At 38.8% G+C, this 19391-nt stretch overlaps 2 protein-coding genes across 4 annotated transcripts; both read left to right on the top strand.

The window, feature by feature from the left end:
* Positions 1–131: 131 nt before the first annotated feature.
* Positions 132–8660, top strand: LOC116287783 (uncharacterized). Of its 3 annotated transcripts, none has more exons than XM_089039262.1 (7): positions 132–1300; positions 1602–1988; positions 2081–2389; positions 2632–2781; positions 2867–2891; positions 7684–7747; positions 8240–8660. In XM_089039262.1, the coding sequence occupies exons 1-7, from the start codon at positions 1216–1218 to the stop codon at positions 8387–8389; spliced, it is 1170 nt and encodes a 389-aa protein (XP_088895388.1). In that variant the 5' UTR covers positions 132–1215; the 3' UTR covers positions 8390–8660. The 3 variants fall into 3 exon arrangements, with proteins under 3 accessions (XP_088895388.1, XP_088895387.1, XP_088895386.1); XM_089039261.1 differs by having other exon boundaries at positions 7684–8122; XM_089039260.1 differs by having other exon boundaries at positions 7684–8161.
* Positions 8661–13439: 4779 nt separating this feature from the next.
* Positions 13440–18619, top strand: LOC116287782 (uncharacterized). Its single transcript, XM_089039258.1, has 6 exons — positions 13440–13648; positions 14094–14486; positions 14625–14711; positions 14948–15115; positions 15594–15618; positions 16016–18619. Exons 1-6 carry the CDS (start codon positions 13570–13572, stop codon positions 17739–17741), a joined length of 2478 nt encoding a protein of 825 aa, XP_088895384.1. The 5' UTR covers positions 13440–13569; the 3' UTR covers positions 17742–18619.
* The last annotated feature ends 772 nt before the right edge of the window (positions 18620–19391 follow it).

Below are 19391 nucleotides of genomic sequence, written 5' to 3'. Positions count from 1 at the left end.
CTTAACACTGTTACGGTGAGATATCCTGACCATGTGTTCCCTATAAACAATTGGACACAAATGTATCGTAGTATAATCCAGTGGTGCGGTTTAATTTTTAATAAGAGAGGTTTTATTGAAATGAAATGACTCAGTAAGGTTGAAGAACCAAGAAAGATTTTATCTCTGAAAATTATTGTGATATACACTTAGTTCTAGAGTTACTAACGTACATATGTCTTCCAAGTTGGTATGGTATTTTCATCCTTTCCCTAATACTCGTGCACCACTACTTTGCTCTGAAGCACTCAAAAGTGAAAATAATTTCTTAATATATATCAGTCGTAAAGCCAAACATACTTAATTTCAACGGCACTTCCTTAAACCAGTTTTATTCATAACGCTGATCACAAGACTTTACCAATTAGTTTACGGTTTAGTTTATTTGTCACGATAATAATGGAAAAAAATCAAGTATACGTACAGATGGTAGGTAAGTTTGCTTGACAGATTTGTACAACATGATTAATGTGCTTGGGGAAGGAAGCAGCAATCGTCTCCCAATTGACCAAAAGTACTGAAACGAAACTTAATTAAATTCCAATTTGTGAAAAATATATGGATATAAACCTAACCAACGTTTTAATTTTCAAGCAGGTTAAAATTATAACTGAGGTGGCTGATAAGTGGCATGTTAATCTTAATTCAGGCTGGAAAGAGGTACTTCGATGTTACATTGACATGCATTTGTGGCCCAGTGCAACCAGCAACTGTCGTATACAATATGTATATAATTATGCATCATGAATAATGGTTATAGTTTAAGGTCTATCTGTTGAGGAAATAAAATACGAAAACAAACTAAATTTGAAAAAAATCAATATCCATAGGAACTGCCTCAGTGGTTTAATGGTTTCACTTTCAAGGCTGAAAAACAAGTGTAATGAATCTCTGTCAAATCCTATTCTATTTTATCTGAACTAATCTGATTATACGGTCAGACGAGTGTAAAACCACGTTAAATCATTGCGCTAGAAAAGTCTTATAGCAGAATCTAACACTTTTGAGGATGTATAAATAGATGACGATCAATAAACCAGAGTAGATAATACCGAAACATCCCGTATCATCACGATACAAGGAAGCGAATTTTCGTTGTTTCACTTTTCGATCATGAGAGATCAGTTACCACATATACTAGACCATTAGTCACTCTCATATCGAGGTATATCAACAATGGACCGTGGTACGTTATCTACTTGGATTAAGGTGCACTTTTTTATATCAATGAGTCTGACCAAGGGATTATGGGCTTCTTCTGGTAAGTTTGTCATACTCAAGTGTCGTATGTACTCAAGAACCAGCCATCAAAATTTAGCGGTTTGGTATAGCAGATCGCCTGGAGGGGTCTTTCCTTTTGCTTTCCCAAATATTTCTGTCGTTGAACTCTTGTCAAATGTCAGTCTGAGTCACACCTCTCTTCCAAGAAAGCATCAACTAGTCTTTGAGAATCTGAAAAGTTTTTCCAATACCCGAAATATTTGAATCAGGTGTGAGAACATGAAAGGATCCTCCAGGAAAACCGTTCATTTTGACCTACTGATCAAACATGATTAATTTAGGTTCAGATAATTCCCAGTGTACGTGCTATACATTCTATGGAGGACCTAAGTCCTGGTCGTACGGCAGACAGCAGTGTAGAACACAAGGAGGGGACCTGGTTTCTATGGAAACGGTAGAAGAATGGGAGTTGATCAATACACAGATCCAGAATAGAACAGCTCATTATGATGAATGGTGGATTGGTCTTGAGAAGAGAGATGGAAGATGGGTATGGTTGAGTAACCACACCCTGACATACAACAAGTGGCAACCACACGAACCTAGTAACGATACGAACGAAAAGTGTGGCGTCATGGCAAAGAATTATCCTGCAAACACCTATGGGTTATTCAATGATGCTTCATGTGATTTATTGAGAGGATGGATATGTGAATATAAAAAGAACGGTAAGATGAATACACTATATCTTTTGCGTGATTCTCTCCCAGATACTGCAATAATAGTAATAACTCTTCATTACTTTTAAAAAAAAAAACAGATTGCAGCAATAGTCAAGTGAAATGGTGCATTAATTCAGTAACTCCCACAGTAATGACGGTATCAAAAACAGTAACAGAAGCTACTGCAACAACAACAATAACTACGGCAACAATAACGTCTAATCGGAAAACAGCAACAAGTCATGACTCCACCATCCCGACAACGAAGAGCCAGCTTACATCAAAGAAGACCACGACTGATCATGAACTGAACAATCCATCTCCATTAACCACAACAAAGAGTAAAAAAGACGTTTCAACACTTTGCAAGAAATCCACCGAAATGTCAACAACTAGTTCAGAAACAGGTAAAATTAATTGTAAGTCTTTTGAAGAAAACTTTATCATAATCTCAACAAAAATTGAGTGTATTAGTTAATAAGAGGAAATATCCCATGTAATATACTGCAGGTGAATATAAGTATGTTGCAGCTAGATTTAATGGCCTAAGAAGACAAAACTGCTTACCAAATAAAAATTAACTGACATCAGTATCCTAAATTTGTAAAGAAATTAATTGCAAATAAATAAAATATTTGATTTTCTACAGATGAAAGTACAACAGCAACAGACGTCTCACTTACCACGAAGAAGCCTTTTCCAACCCTGACTATCATCATTGCCATACTTGTTGTTGTTCTGGTGGTGTTTCTCTGCTGTGTAGTGCTCTATGTCTATGGATGGAATCTAAAACGAAAAGGTAACTGCAAAATAAGATATGTTATGTCTAGTCATATTCAAAGTATGTGACTATATATTTACATGGATATTGTTATCTCCTTTAGGAAAACCAAAAACAAGAGTTAAACAGTAAGTAATAAAACTATATTATACAGATTCATCACCACTTTGAAAAGTGAAAAACATAAAACTCAATCTAGTACCTGTCATGCTATATGTCATATGATACCATAGCATTGACTGAAACCCTATATCCATCTATCAGACTGTATGATACACATTTGTAGCCCGAATTGATATACTCAAAATAAAGCCATATTTCACAACCACCAAGGAACAGAAATCATTACATGGTGCCAGAAGTGAAAGGTAAAACATACATCGACATTCGGTAAGTGGTTAAATCAGATACCAAGACAGGAAATAAAAGAAAACAGCTAGCAGACCGCGTCAGTGATAGAACATCATGGCCGCAGGGTTCACGCCACCCGTTATGAACTGGCAAACCAGCGATATCAACGACGAATTCGCCAGATTCAAGCAATACTGTAATCTAATTTTCAATGGCCCATTTGCAAAAAGGTCAGATAATGAAAAATCCTCGTACATCCTACTATGGATAGGCCGTCAAGGCGTAGATATCTATAATAGTTTCACTTGGGACAGCGAAGACGAGAAAACAAATCCCGAGGACATTTGGTCAAAATTTGAAAAACATTTAGCGCCGAGAACAAATTTCAGGCTAGCTAGGTACCAGCTACAGCAGATGAAGCAATCAAACGACGAGAATATTGATGATTTTATGACCAAATGTCGCAATCATGCCAACAAATGCAAATTTCGTGACCAGCTTGAAATAAACGAGCGCTTAATCGAGCAGCTTATCATAGGCACCAAATATCGAAAAGCACAAGAGCGTATACTAGAATATGGAGACGACCTTACATTAGATAAAGCCATAGATATAGCTAGAACATATGAAGCTACATTAGCGCATGTGGCCCAGCTCCAGAGTGATGATGACAAACATGTTCAAGCTGTCAGGAAATACGAGAATCGGCACAGGAAATGCGGAAATTGCGAAGGCGAACACGCGCCAAAGAAATGCCCCGCATATGGTTCGACTTGCAATTTCTGTTCAAGATTGAACCACTGGGCTAAAGTATGCCGTCAGAAAGGCAACCCTAGTGAATCAGAAAACCCAAGCGCTAGAAAAGAACAACCATACAAACAATGCAATAACAATAGGGAAGCACGCCAAGGCAGACGCGCTGTGCATGAAATGCAAACAGATGACGATTTCAATGAAGATTTCAATATCCTACATTTCCAATCGATAATAATTGGAACCATACGCCCGGTGGAACGCAGGGACGAAGCATTCGCTACTATCAGCATACAACTTCCACATTTCCCGAAAAACCGAGCGCAACTGAAAGCAAAACTCGACACCGGTGCGCAAGCAAACATCTTGCCATTAAAATTATATCAAAGCATGTTCCCGCAGAACGTCGGGACGGACGGTGAACCAAACCAAAATGCATTGAAGCCATCCAAAACCATACTCACAGCATATGGTGGAGCGAAAATAAAGCAACTAGGTACTTGCGAAATACAGTGCAGCTATGAAGGCATGACTACGACCGCGCTCTTTTATGTCACTGACGCGCCAGGCCAAGCAATCATTGGGTTACCAACAGCACTAGACCTCAAATTAATCTCTTTGAACTGTTCTGTCGAAACACAGAATGAAGGTACACAACCACGAAAAGAAACTGCAAGACCCACAAACAACACGAACAAAATAAGCAGCAAAGAACAACTGCTCGCGCAATACCCCCAATGCTTTGACGGAATAGGTAAATTTCAAGGAGAATATCACATCACACTGGACCCAAATGTACCCCCTGTCATTCACTCACCGAGACGCGTGCCAATAAGCCTCAAAGATGACATTAAACGGGAACTAGATGAGATGGCCGCCCAAGGTATCATCACCAAAGTACGAGAAGGGGAGCCGACGGCATGGGTCAATAGTTTAGTATACAGAAGGAAACCCACTGGCAGACTTAGGATATGTCTTGACCCTAAAGATTTAAATGCTGCCATACAACGAGACCATCACGTAACACCCACCCTTGAGGAAATCTTACCCAAGCTGAGCGGATCAAAATATTTCTCCATTCTAGACGCGAAGTGTGGATATTGGAATGTTGTACTCGACACACCATCAAGTTACCTGACTACCTTCAATTCCCCATTTGGCCGCTACAGGTTTAAACGAATGCCATTTGGACTGAGAATGTCGCAAGACGTTTTCCAAGCCAAGATTGACCAGACATTTGAGGGTTGCGATGGTGTTATTGGCATCGTGGATGACATCGTGGTTTATGGAAAAACGGAGGAAGAACATGACATCAATTTAAAGGCGATGGTTGAGAAATGCAAAGAAACAGGCCTAAAACTCAACCCAGACAAGTGCCATATCAAACAGAACAAAATAAAGTTCTACGGCATCATCTGCAGTGAAAACGGTATCCAGCCCGATCCCGCCAAAATATCAGTGCTGAGGCAGATGAAAGAACCGGTTGATCGCCGCGAACTACAAACGTTCCTTGGGCTAGCCACCTACATGTCCCCATTCATCGCAAACCTAAGCATCCTGACCGCACCCCTGAGAGGATTATTGAAGGAAGACACACCCTTCCAATGGAATGCCGACTACCAGGCCGCCTTCGAGAAAATCAAGAACTCGATAAGTGAAGAAATCACCCTCACCTATTTTGACGAAACAAAAGATGTAACGCTCCAGGTAGACGCCTCAACAAAAGGCCTTGGTGCAGCCCTCATGCAAGAGGGCAAGCCCATAGCATTCGCCAGCAAAGCGCTAACCGACGTCGAAACACGCTATGCAAATATAGAGAGAGAGCTCCTCGCAGTAGTCTATGGTTGTGAGCGTTTCCACACATACCTGTTTGGCCGTCCATTGACAGTGCAATCCGATCATAAGCCGCTGGAAAGCATACACCTCAAACACCTCACATCAGCCCCACCACGATTACAGCGAATGTTGCTGAGATTACAACCATACGATATCAAGATCAGATACGTACCAGGAAAAGACATGCTGTTGGCTGATGCACTATCACGACTCTCCCCAGAAGAGAAATACCCGATAGAGAACGAGAGAATACAAGTGCACGAGATCTATCCACATTTCAGCACCGAAATGATCGAGCGGATAAGAGCTAACACGGACTTAGATCAAGAGCTGACCTGCCTAAAGAAAATGGTATACGAAGGTTGGCCAACGATGATTAAGCAAGTATCAAACATGCTGAAGCCATACTGGTCCTTTAGAGATGAAATCACAATTGACGACGGCATCCTAACCAAAGGACAACGGATCATAGTTCCTTCTACCATGCAAAAAGAAATCCTGGACAAACTACACGCTAGCCATCAAGGAGCAGAAAAAACCAAACTCCGAGCAAGATCAGCCGTATACTGGAAGAACATGAACAACGACATCGACAAAATCACCCAATCTTGCGTAACGTGCCAGGAGTTTCTACCAAGTAATCCGAAACAGCCACTGCTACAAACCGAAATACCACCACGACCATGGCACACGATCGCTACTGACCTATTCTACATCAACGAGTCTGAATATCTACTTGTAGCTGACTACTACTCGAAATATCCATTCATAAGGAAAATTCCCAGAGGGCAGAGTAGCAGTAAGCAGGTTATTGAGTTGATGAAGCAGATCTTCAGTGAACAAGGAGTACCAAAGATTGTAAGATCAGACAACGGGCCCCACTACAGCAGTGCTAGTTTTCATGAATTTGCCAAAGAATACGGATTTGAACATATCACCAGTTCTCCTCACTACCCCCAGAGTAACGGTTTCATAGAAAACCAAGTCAAGACGGTTAAGGCAGTCCTGCACAAGACCGCAAGAACCAACGAAGACCCCTACATGGCTCTACTCTGTCTTCGGTCCACTCCAATTGACAGTAAGTTGCCATCACCCTCTGAACTACTCCTTGGCAGGAAGCTCCAAGACAATCTACCGCGCTCGATAACTAGGAACCAGAACAACGAAGAGATCATAGAGAGATTAAAGAAACGACAAGAGCTGCAAAAGCACTACTATGACCGGAACACCAAGACAATCCCGGATCTTCTGCCAGGGCAGAACATCAATATTCAAAACCCCTCTACAAAGAAATGGGGACCGGCCACAGTCAAGGAAAAGTTGGACCAACCAAGATCATATACAGTCACTACTCCAAAGGGTGGAGAGCTACGTCGGAACAGAACACACATCAGAGAAGCACTGCCATCCCCCATAGGACACCAAAGCCCGCCTGCAGAATCTCCTGGAACAGAAGTGTCTAATCCAGCACCACATAATGGAATGATTACAACACGCAGTGGCAGGGTCGTGAAACCACCAGAACGATATATATAATTTTCAAAAGAACTGTTCAAGAATAGCACATAATCGCAACATCAGTTGTATGCATGGACAGCTGATATATAGTCATTGTTACTATTGTTTTCGTTGCATGTACATATATATATATATATATATATATATATATATATATATATATATATATATGTTGTTGTTTTTTACGGAAAGGAGGATGTCATGCTATATGTCATATGATACCATAGCATTGACTGAAACCCTATATCCATCTATCAGACTGTATGATACACATTTGTAGCCCGAATTGATATACTCAAAATAAAGCCATATTTCACAACCACCAAGGAACAGAAATCATTACAGTACCAAGACCTCAAAAACTAACGAAACCGAGTAGATCTGGGTACAAGATTGTAAACACCATATGTATTTTACTAATTGGACTAAATATATGAATATATTATATGCTCTGTGTTACAGCGATGAGACAAACACTGAGCACAACACCAGTGACGTCATGGCAGGTTCATCCAGCGGTTTACACGTAAGTGAACACGAACTGAAAGTCATTGTCATCCAGCCTAACAACGCGTGCGCACAGGAGGATAGTCACGCAACAACACACGGGAATGCTTTAGACAAAAGTAATGCTACCAAAGAGGTTACTAGCTGCCTGGTATCTCACATCATCCATGATGCATTGGAGATGCGTAAGCATAATAACATGACGTCACTCGAATCAACTGGCAAAGATTCCAGCCAAAACAAAGATAAAGCTGACCACAGCAACCCCACTGACAAATCTCCACAAGAAGAAAGTGACTTACCACCGGATGATACAGTCGATAAAGAGAACACTAAAGTGCCAGACATCTGCGCGACTGTCGGGAAGTCAAAGAAAAAGAGCAAGATAACAGAGGTGGTTTATGCAGAAGTGAACAAAAGCATTAAAAACACAGTAAGTATCGATAAAAAGTTAAGTAATAATAATATACACCCTCAAGACTCATATGTATCATGCATGGATTTGTTGCAGGCGGATCAACGTCAAGATTTGGTTACATATGCTGAACTGGCAGAGTTTAACCATGATGCAACACAAAGCGTTCCAAAAGTACCACCACCCTACCAACCCACAGAATATGCTAGTGTCACAACCATGCCAGTCAGAAGCCAAACCAAGTGAACGAACCACACCACCACCCTACCACCCCACAGAATATGCTAGTGTCTCAAACATTACAGTCAGATGTCAAACCAAGTGAACGAACCACACCACCACCCTACCATCCCTGACCAGGTGTCATATTCGGGATTTTACAATAAGAAAACAATTTCAAGAATTTACTTTGAACATATTTACACAAATTAATAGTTCGCAAAGCGGAAAATATTTTCTTTAATCAGTTGCCAAGTGACAGTGTTTATAGAATAGTGATTAAAGAGATAGTAACTGATTTTCACCGGCTCTTTTATCTAATTACACATGATATTAAATAGTATAAATCTATAAGACATAGAAGAAAGTTAAAACGAGAAGAAATATAAAATGAAAAAAGGAAGACCCGTGGGCCGCCTTAATCGAATCTTTTGTTAATTAAAGGGTTGAATTAATTGAAAGTACAGGAAGTCCGCGATGGTTGTTTTGTTTTTCTGTTGTTGAACTCATTAATCATTAAAGATATGCCTATAAAAAAGTCTATTTTCAATTTTTTCGCTATGTGATTCGAGGAAATATATTGTCTGATTTGGGAATTCCACAAGATTTCTCTCACCGCGGTGAAAAACCGATATCGCACGAATCGAACCTCTGGCTTTCGGTAAAATTCAATACGAAATCCTCTCTTAAAAGGCAATGAAATTAATATACGGCTTTTATAAGGTTGATGAACAGCATGAAGCTACATCTCAAGGAATAACGTTGCGAAAACGTAGGCGGAGGGTTGTTCCATTTTCAGTTTGCTAACTTACTTTTGAGTATAGTTTAATAACGAGCAGGAGTGTGATAAAACACGATCTGCGAGTTTATTGAACGACTTCAAAAATTCAAGAATAATTGATGAGCATTTAGGGTCCTTATTCGTGACATGCTCTTGTACTCTTTTGGTCTTTTAAAAAGATTTCAAAATCTTTATAAATACAAAGATATCCATGTTGAACTATCATCAGGTATAAAGATCCATGCACGTGATGGATTTGAAGGACCTGATAAGTCTAAATGCTTATTAACTATTATTAATTATTTAACAATTATCATGAGGAAAATAAAGAACAATTAATATCTTGCTGAAATACTGACGTCATCTGCAGGTTCAAAATGAGATATTTACATAAGTTGTTGAAGTTTTTGTCTTGTAAACCTAAACAAAGAGCTCAGCTTCAAAACAGAGTAGTCTGGTTTGCGGGTTAAGTTCCGATTTTGAAACAGTCCAGTGTCTGTCGATGCGCTTCTTAAGGACATTAAAAAAGTTCAGAAGAAAGAAATCAGTGTTCGTAAGTCATGAACATCAAGCATGTGTTTGAAGATGGAGCTCTTTTTTATTTTTAGCTCTAGTGTTTGCCTCTTGATGCGCAAGCGCAGTACATTAATCTAATACATCGTCTTATTTGCTTTATAAACGAGATATAACATGTTAAATATCGAAAAACCTGTTATAGCTAAAGATAACACTTAAACCTCATACTGGGTAATCAGTTGGCCTCTGCCTTTTAGCTGTATACACTACTGAGCACCACAGGGTTTACAAGAGTCTTGAAAAAGAGAATTAAGGTAGGAAACTTTTTATTCAATTCTCCAAAAGATATTTCAAACTTTGTACTCGGGTAACTCTTTTTTTAAGATATAGTTTGTTTTTTCCCTACTAGTGATTAAGTAAAAGTCAGAAAACACCATTCAAGACATCAGCCATGAAGCTAATCCTGATTGCTGCCGTTGTTTTTGGGTTTCTTTCCCTGGTTTGTTTCCAACAATCAGAAGCTCATCCCATTGCTTGGTTCGCACGTATTGCTGCTACTCTTTCCATGAAGCTCATCAAGAACTCCTACTATGCTCGTTGCAATACCCGCATTGTTCCTTCTCATTTGAAATGCCCTGGCGTAGTGTTCGGATGGGGAATGAGCCGTAATGAAGCCCAAAAAGCAGCAAGATTATATGCTGACGCAATTGGAGACACGGGATGTGGTCAATATGTTGGCCATTGCGATATTCGCAAACTCGTCAAAACAAAAGGAAAATAAGCGGAGAAAACCTCTGAACTTGAAAATGATTCAGTTAGAATAAAGTAAAGTAGGGTAAAAAGAAAAAAATGAATAATTGATTGTATGAAGACAAATAGAAGTTTAAAGCATTAAATGAAGTAGTCATTACTTGAATCAATAAACACTTGAGACCACTCTTTGGGTCCAGTTCTCCGGTTTTCTTCCGTCCGCAAGTGAGTTAGTCGTGCCCTGACTTAGATCATAGGTTGTTTTAGAGTTCAATCTATAAGATAGCCGTACCTTGACTTTGATGACCTTGATCAGCCTAGAGGTTGTTAGAAAAAAAGAAAAGAAACAAAGAAACAAAGCTCGACAAAGCTGATCACCACCGCAAAGTAGAGCACCGGGGTCGAACTGAAACCATGTGTACGATTAGAGTTAAAGATGTTAAAGATTTCCATGTATCAATAATATGAGAAAATATCAAAATTCCTTGTCTACTGAAAATAACTGATTTTTCTTATACAAGACCTATCCTGTTTAGATGTTATGAATAATGCCGTAGGCTATCAAACAATTACTCCTTGAGAGGAGGGCAGAGGAAGGAGAAGGGTTAGGTAAACTAGCTCCTTTGCACACTATAAACCCACTCATAATGATATCGAACTAATACGTAAAATCCCTGCATTATTTAACTTTCGAAGATTTCTCAAAAAACTGAATTGCAGTCGATCGCAAGGTACGAAAAAAAAAAAAAAAAAAAAAAAACTAGCAAAAAAAAAACAAACTTGAAGTAGGAATAAGTTTCAGGTCGCCCATCCAGGTACTAACTTCGCTTAACCGAACTTGACTCAGTGTCATAGAAGCCCAAGTTTTTCCAACTGAGTCATGGTTCCATGTGAATCAGCATAACGATAGCCGTAAAAACAATGCATCAGATAGACTAGACTTTTTAACATCATTTTTTCAACCGATTCCGTGCGTGGCAGAGATGCAAGGGATTAGCCGATATGGTCTGGGGGCCGGCTGGTCTCTCCCCTGATGCTTCGGCTAGAACATTTTCTTGCGTAATTCGTACACCCAAGGGCAGAAGGATTTAATCGCCGTCAGGTCCGAAGTCCATACGCCGCCTCAGCTCTGCGGATGTCTCGGGGGTATGGCAAACTGGAGTCGTTTTTTTTTTGAATTTCTGTCGGTGGGTTCGAACCCCATCGTATTTAGAAACGATAAGAGTTTCCATTTTCTTAAAGCATTAAAAAAAAAAAAATTATATGTTTCTTTCAACTTCAGACATTTTTGCTACATGAATACAGAATATTATTATTATTATCATAATCATCATTATTATCATAATCATTATTATTATTATTATCATAATCATTATTATTATCATAATCATTATTATTATTATCATATTATCATTATTATTACTATTATCATCATCATCATTATTATCATAATCATTATTATTATCATAATCATCATTATTATTATTATATTATTATTATTATTACTATTATCATCATCATCATTATTATTATCATTATTATTATTATTATTATTATTATTATTATTATATCCCGGCTTAAAATCCTTTGTCCCATATTCCTAAAATAACTAATTATCACCAATTAGAGTTAAAATCAAACATTACTAATTATTTTTTTGATTATCTCTAATATAATTTATTTATCCTTTATCCTAAAACCCTTAACAAGGGTTCAAGCTAACAACCGCATATAGAATATTCCAGTGGTTCGCTTTCTCTCCATCGAATGAAAACTAACGAGCTAAGACAAGCAATAAACTAACTAATATTAACACTAACCAATAATACCAAATATTCATTAATGGTTTCCGGGAGTCAGAATAAGCAGTCACAGAAGCAGTCAGATATGTGTCAAAGCGTCAATGTGCGAAGGCTAATAATAAAGAAGATGCTAAGCTGTCGTGTCAAAGACTTCGCAGTTTTTATAAAAAGTAAACAGAAACTTGGAATTGCAATTGAATCTGATTTGATCATAGAATAAAGCTATATCTCTTATTTTAACTCAACTTAGGATGGCTACTGAAAAACATACTAAAGAGTGAATGAAAGAATCATGTCTTTATATAAACTTTAGCAATATCAATATATGAAAACTACTAAGAATAGATTATGATGATTAAGAGCTACATACAATAATGTATCAAAAAATCCAACAATAAGAATCCTGATCAACCACAGAAAATAGATCATAATCTTGACTAACACTGAAATATAAATAATAAAAAGTACTCGCAAATATATAATAAATATATTCATAGATGACTCATGAATATAACAGCAGGTATCTCTATATATAAAAGAACACTGAACCTATATATAGCTCATGAATGAATGAATGATTGAAATTTAATTCAAGTGCATATAACACACGACAGCTATAAATAATATATATATAATAATATATAATTTCAAAAAATACTGATAACCCAGTGGCCCTCAAAACACACAAAAAACCGCAAAATTTCTACAGTTTTCTCACTTCCTTATTGCCCTTGGCGGGGACGAGTAGGGGATTGGGCACTATTTTGTCGCACAGGGCAACGCTTTTTAATGTGTGTTTAACGCCATTGACTCGCCTATATAGGCCTCCTCGGCTCTGACGTAATGTTTTCCCATTTCAGACCACGTGTCATTCACTAGAGTATCATTTCTTTGTTTAATGGTTGCACATGAGAAGACACATAAATATGGATACAGCTAAAACAAAGAATATTATTCTCAAGGGAATGACACGTGGTCTGAAGCAGGACAACATTACGCTCGCGTGCTCCAGAGCCGAGGAAGTCTATTGATGATGTTTCACCCGTTTCATTGCAACCGTCCACATAGCGGTACTGATAATAATATTGTTTACCCGAAATGCTGAAACGACTTATCAATTTCCTGTTCATAACAACACAACAGCACAAAGCTATTCATGAAATGTCTGATTTTCTTTATATGGTGTTTTATGGGAATAAAGACCAATGTTAGCTACCACTGGACAATAACTGTGGTATCAAAGAGAAAGTAAGAGTGGAGCGTGAATGAGGGGCGCGCTGTTTCGATCCACAAGACGCAAGATTCATAACTCTCTAAACAAGTGTGGTCTTATCTTCACTAAATAGTGTTCAATTACCATGATTCGATTATCGATAGGAATGTACCTGTGCTTATGTCTAGTGAAAATAGCGATATGGAAAGTTGATGGAGAGAAAGGTAAGTCAAATACGAGAACATTAAACTGAAAGTTCTAGTAAATGTTAGAAAATTGCAAAGTCAGTATTACATTTTCATGTTAGATAAATAACAACAAAATCTTAAGAAGCAAACTAAAGAACGACTCAACAGTAAAACAGAGACTATTACTGAATACTGCATTACCAAGGTTCAAAGTGATTGAAAATCATTGACTGTTGTACAATTCACATGAATGGTTCGAATTATATAGAGAGCACTGCATGACTCTGAGAGGAAAAGGGATCTTCGAGTGTTTGCCTTGATTAGAATTCCTACTGTGGCCTTGGTGCAGCAATGATCAGCATGTCATGCAGAGAAGTCCTGACTTAGCTCAGTGCGACCAGTTTCTCGATTTACAACACGCATATATTTTTATAATGGTATATGATGAATTACATTAATGAATGTTCCATTTGTTTTTAAGGTTCTGACTTGGCTAGTTGTTCTTGCTACTCTTTTGTCGATAAAACAACATCAGCAAATCCAAGTTCAAACTTATGTAAAACTGAAGGTGGTTACTTAGTTTCTATGGAAACATTAGAAGAATGGGAGTTTATCAAGACACAGATACAAAATAGGACGACAGAAAAAGGTGGTTACGATGAATGGTGGATTGGTCTTAAGAAGAGAGATGGAAGATGGGTATGGCCGAGTAACCACTCCCTGACGTATAATAAATGGCTTCGAGGAACACCAGTGGACGATCGACAAAAGAAATTTGCAGCAATTGTAAAGGAATTCAATGGTACACAAGGAGGATTCAACGATACGATAGACAGTGATCCTAAAGGAAGGATATGTGAACATCACAAAACAAGTAAGCCATTCAAATCAAATTATCCCGATTCTTTGCTGTTTGTTATGCCCTGTAAGAATAAAATGGTACTATGAAAGAGACTTGTTGAGTCGTTTTGTTCTAGAAATAAGACATGTATTCATACCCTCTTTGATATAGATTGCAGCGGTAAGAATGAACTTCGTTGGTGTAGCTCACGTACATCTACACTACACCCAGTCTCCGAGACACAGAATACCACAAAAGGTATTGGTCTTTAACTTCATTAATTGATAATTGATTGTCCAAGGGAGAAAATGGAGATCTGAGGTACACTAGTTCCATTAAGTTACCTTCTGTGATTCCATATGTTCATTATTAATGGTACGTTGTTAGGGGCAGATAATCTGGTGCGGTCCATCCTCTGGTTCAATGCTCCAGTGCAGTATATAAGTATACACATAATATAGTCGCGTCTATTGATGATTGTTATATCTTTATAGAGTTGAATGAATCAGACATCGTCTTACCTCGACACCCATCTGAATGCGCAGTAATAAAGAAGTCAGACACACCCGTCATCATTCCCATCATGGTGGCCTTGGCTGGTCTAGCTGTCATAGTTGCCATCAATATCATCATCGTCAAATGGAGGAGGAACACAGTACAAGGTATGTACCCCAACATCACCCATTCAGTAATATCAGTACTTCTTTGCCATCAATATTATTATCATCAAATGGATGGACACAGTACAAGGTATGTACCTTAACATCACCTATTCAGTAATATTGGTACTTCTTTGCCATGAGAAGGAACACAGTACAAGGTATGTACCCCAACATCACCCATTCAGTAATATTGGTACTTCTTTGCCATGAGAAGGAACACAGTACAAGGTATGTACCCCAACATCACCCATTCAGTAATATTGGTACTTCTTTGTCATGAGAAGGAACACAGTACAAGGTACTACTGTTGCAGCACTTTACTGACATTTACCTCGATTGAAGATGTTCCAAGGTTACAGGTGAAAATTACATCTGATAGATCCGTGGGTGCAGGAGATCAGGCCCATCCTTTCTATTCTGTAGTAACAGTTAAACAAAGAAGAAAAACATATCTTAAAAGATTCTTTTCTTTTTTCAGAGTCAAGCAAGAAGAGAGAGCACTCGTAAGTACCCACATGAAACATCGAGTAGATACTAGAAATGTTACCATGCCATAATATTAGCTGTCTTTAGTAAGTTTAAGCTGCAACGACTTGTTTAACACAACAAGTCATTCAATATATCTGGCTTCTACTTTGCATAACAATGGATTATGTAACTGCTTGCATAGTATAGTATGACGCAGTTTGTGAGTGGAAACCGGTTTCTGATATAAATATGCAGCCATGTTTTTGATTTGGAGAGTGGAGATAATCGTCCTCTCTTGCTGCGTTTATGGTAAACTGCGAAGGAAGAAGCTCAACGTTTCGTTTTTGATAAAAAAACATGCATGTTCTTTTTCTCATGATTGCTGCGCTTATTTGATTTTGAAACTTTACATAAATATCTTCATTTTTCAAGTGCAAGCCATTCTGAACCAATACACATGGATCCCGCTGATGGAACTACGATTAACATGAACCTTGCTGGGTCAGGAATCGAAGATGAAGACACGTTGCAACCAAGGGAAGATCGTACTGATAACTCAACGACGAATCCAGATGATGGAAAACATGATATTATCGACATCGACGTGAGCTGTGGCAACACAGGTAAACCACAACAACCTTATTATGTGAATGTACAAGAAAGTACGCAACAAAACACCTTGCAGGATACTGAAACTAATGACCATTATGCATCGGTGAGTGATATAATTGAGGCAGACGGACAGAAAGATTCCTTTGTGGAAGTAAGAACCTATTCAATAGTGCGTAATGATGATGCCGAACAGACAGACGATTTGAACACTGCCAACTATGCAACGGTGAGTGACACTCTTGGTAAGGACAGACAGACAGTTACTTTGGTGACAACAGAGTCTGGGTACGCGTCTGTGGATGTGTCCAACAAGAACCAGCACGAAACAACAGCCAACGCACCGCTCACTGACGAATCCGTACAGTACGGGGTCAACACAGACGATGGTTATTCTCCTGCTGAGGTAATATACGATAATTGTCAAGACGTTCTACCGGTCCAAGAACGACAAGCCAACTCGCAACACACTCCGGCTAACAGCGTACCTAATCCTGGGGTAAACGTAGAGTACGCAGCTGTTAACAAGAGTATGAAAAAGAGAAACAGGAGTGTTAATGAAACTGCAAACTCCAAAGAGCCTAAAGAAGCTAGCTATGCTGACAGCGTTCCTAATGCCGGGCTAAACGTAGAGTACGCAGCTGTTAACAAGAGTATGAAAAAGAGAAACAGGAGTGTTAATGAAACTGCAAACTCCAAAGAGCCTAAAGAAGCTAGCTATGCTGACAGCGTTCCTAATGCCGGGCTAAACGTAGAGTACGCAGCTGTTAACAAGAGTATGAAAAAGAGAAACAGGAGTGTTAATGAAACTGCAAACTCCAAAGAGCCTAAAGAAGCTAGCTATGCTGACAGCGTTCCTAATGCCGGGCTAAACGTAGAGTACGCAGCTGTTAACAAGAGTATGAAAAAGAGAAACAGAAGTGTTAATGAAACTGCAAACTCCAAAGAGCCTAAAGAAGCTAGCTATGCTGACAGCGTTCCTACTGCCGGGGCAAATGTAGAGTACGCAGCTGCTAACAAGAGTATGAAAAAGAGAAACAGGAGTGTTAAAGAAACTACACAGCAAAGTAAGCCTACAGAAGTCATCTGTCCTTCTGTTGATGTGCAATACTGCCAAGAAGGTCCTCTAGTGCAAGAACAAAGAGGATCTTGCAGGAAGAAAGATAAAGAGCAAACCACTCTTGCTGAGGTCGTTTCTACTGCTGGAACACAAGTAGAGTATACAGCAGTCGACAAAAGTAAGAAAAGGAATAGGAGTGCTAAGAATGCTGCAAATCCCATCAATCCTGTAGAAGCAAGTTATGCATCTGCTGCTGTCAAATACTGTCAAGATGGTGATCCAGTACCAGCACAGAGAAGATCACGCAGAAAGAAAGATAACGAGCAACACACTCAGAATGACAGTGTGTCTAATGCGGCGGTGAAAGTAGATTGCGCAGTAGTGGACAAGACTAAGAAGAAAAATAGAAGTGTTAAAGAAACTGCACAGCCCAGCGAGAATACAGAAGCCAGCTATGCTTGCGTCGATGTTATTTACGATAACTTCTGAGTGTTCTGCCAGTTTCTGATCAGTTAAAAAGGGTACGGTGCCGTGTGGTAAGAAGGACCATAGCAAAATACCGCACGCTTCTTCATCAGTGTTGCGACTTTGCGGCTAATCCTACTAATGTAGAGATTGAAAAGAAAAAGAAGAACAAGTGGTCATACATGAAAAACAAAAGAAAAAATATATGTTAATTGTATGCATTTCATAAAAGAAAATTTGTCGAATGATACTAAAAAATGTCACAGAAAATGGAGGAAATTGATCACGTGACCTGTTTTTAGAGAAATCGGATAAATTTTGATTTCTAAATTTTGTAAATACCTAAAACTCTTATTCTTATATCGTTTTGATAACTGACTACCAGTGATATAACCTTCGTAACTTTGCAAAGACAATTGGATATATAATTGCTCCTCAGGTTGTTGAGAAAGACGTTGGGGGTGGGGGTAAGCAGAGGCTTAAGAATTAGGCTACTGAAAAACATGCTTGAACAAAATTAGCTACAGTATTGGGAATATTGATTTAGTCTTTAGCATGCTAGGGTATTTCCCTCAGACATCTGGATTGGCTGTGCTTTGTTACTGAGAAAAGGATTTTGTTCAGACGCGATTTCAAGTGACCTCAGGCGGAAACCACGTTGCTGTCAATCTCTACTGGTTACAGACGTCGAGAGAAATTCTTTCTTGGAAAGGTGTATCACTATAAATAGCTCAATGTGTATGTACATATTTGATCACGTTAGGTGACAATATCAGGAAGAGGAGAGCAGTAGTGGGGAACAGGAATAGACAGGTTCCCAGAATGTAAACATCTTTGTAACCATCTTTTCTAGGTCTTGTCTTTTTTTAAATGTGGGTAAAATAAATCTTTGATGACAAGAATAGCTGTCATGTCTCATGATATAGGATATGATCACTATGAGATCATTGGTAATATTTGTCTATTCTTGTTAGTAACCTGTACACCATCCCATGTCATCCCGAGGGGGAAGAGATCTTTAACACAACATCCAAGGGTGAGGGGGAAGAGATATTTAACACCGCCTCCACAATGTTTTATCAACTAACCTAAAGAAAAATAAAAACAACATTGACACGACACTAGCAACATGTTACAAGAATAAACGGACAAGTACTATGGCTGTACCCGATTAGTCTAAGCGTAAAAGAGCACTATAACTTACAAAGCAATCTGGGATATCCTCCACCCTCCCCACCCCCAGTAAAAGGGGGTGGGGGACTGAGTAAGGTATTTAATGTCAGAATGTTTGAAGACATGATTATTGCATGACTAGACAATGAAAGTGATACTTTGTAAAGAGGATTGTCAGATCATCTCGCACCAACAACTGGGGACTCATACCCGCTTCAGCAGGGGCACGGTCCGAACCGTGTCTAGAATCTTAATTCATGCTTCTACTCCAATAAACACGCTAACTGTCAGACTGTCATCTTGGACAGAAGAGGAACGCCTCTCTTTTTTGACAAACATCTGCTGATTTGTGCTAAAACCATCATTACTTGGCTACCACACCAGGGCGTGAAGCTGCGATCAAATGAAATATGAAAGAAAAAATGGAAAAAATGCGACCGCCTTGTCGAAAAGTTAATATATGTTTTGAGAGTGACGTACTTCCGTAAGAATAGTGTCTTT

This window comes from Actinia tenebrosa, unplaced genomic scaffold (genome assembly GCF_029948245.1).
Source record: "Actinia tenebrosa isolate PJP-AT-01 unplaced genomic scaffold, QUT_ActTen_1.0 PGA_scaffold6__47_contigs__length_16458017, whole genome shotgun sequence".
NCBI classification, from domain to species: Eukaryota; Metazoa; Cnidaria; class Anthozoa; order Actiniaria; family Actiniidae; genus Actinia; species Actinia tenebrosa.
This window is presented reverse-complemented; position numbering and strand designations above follow the sequence as displayed.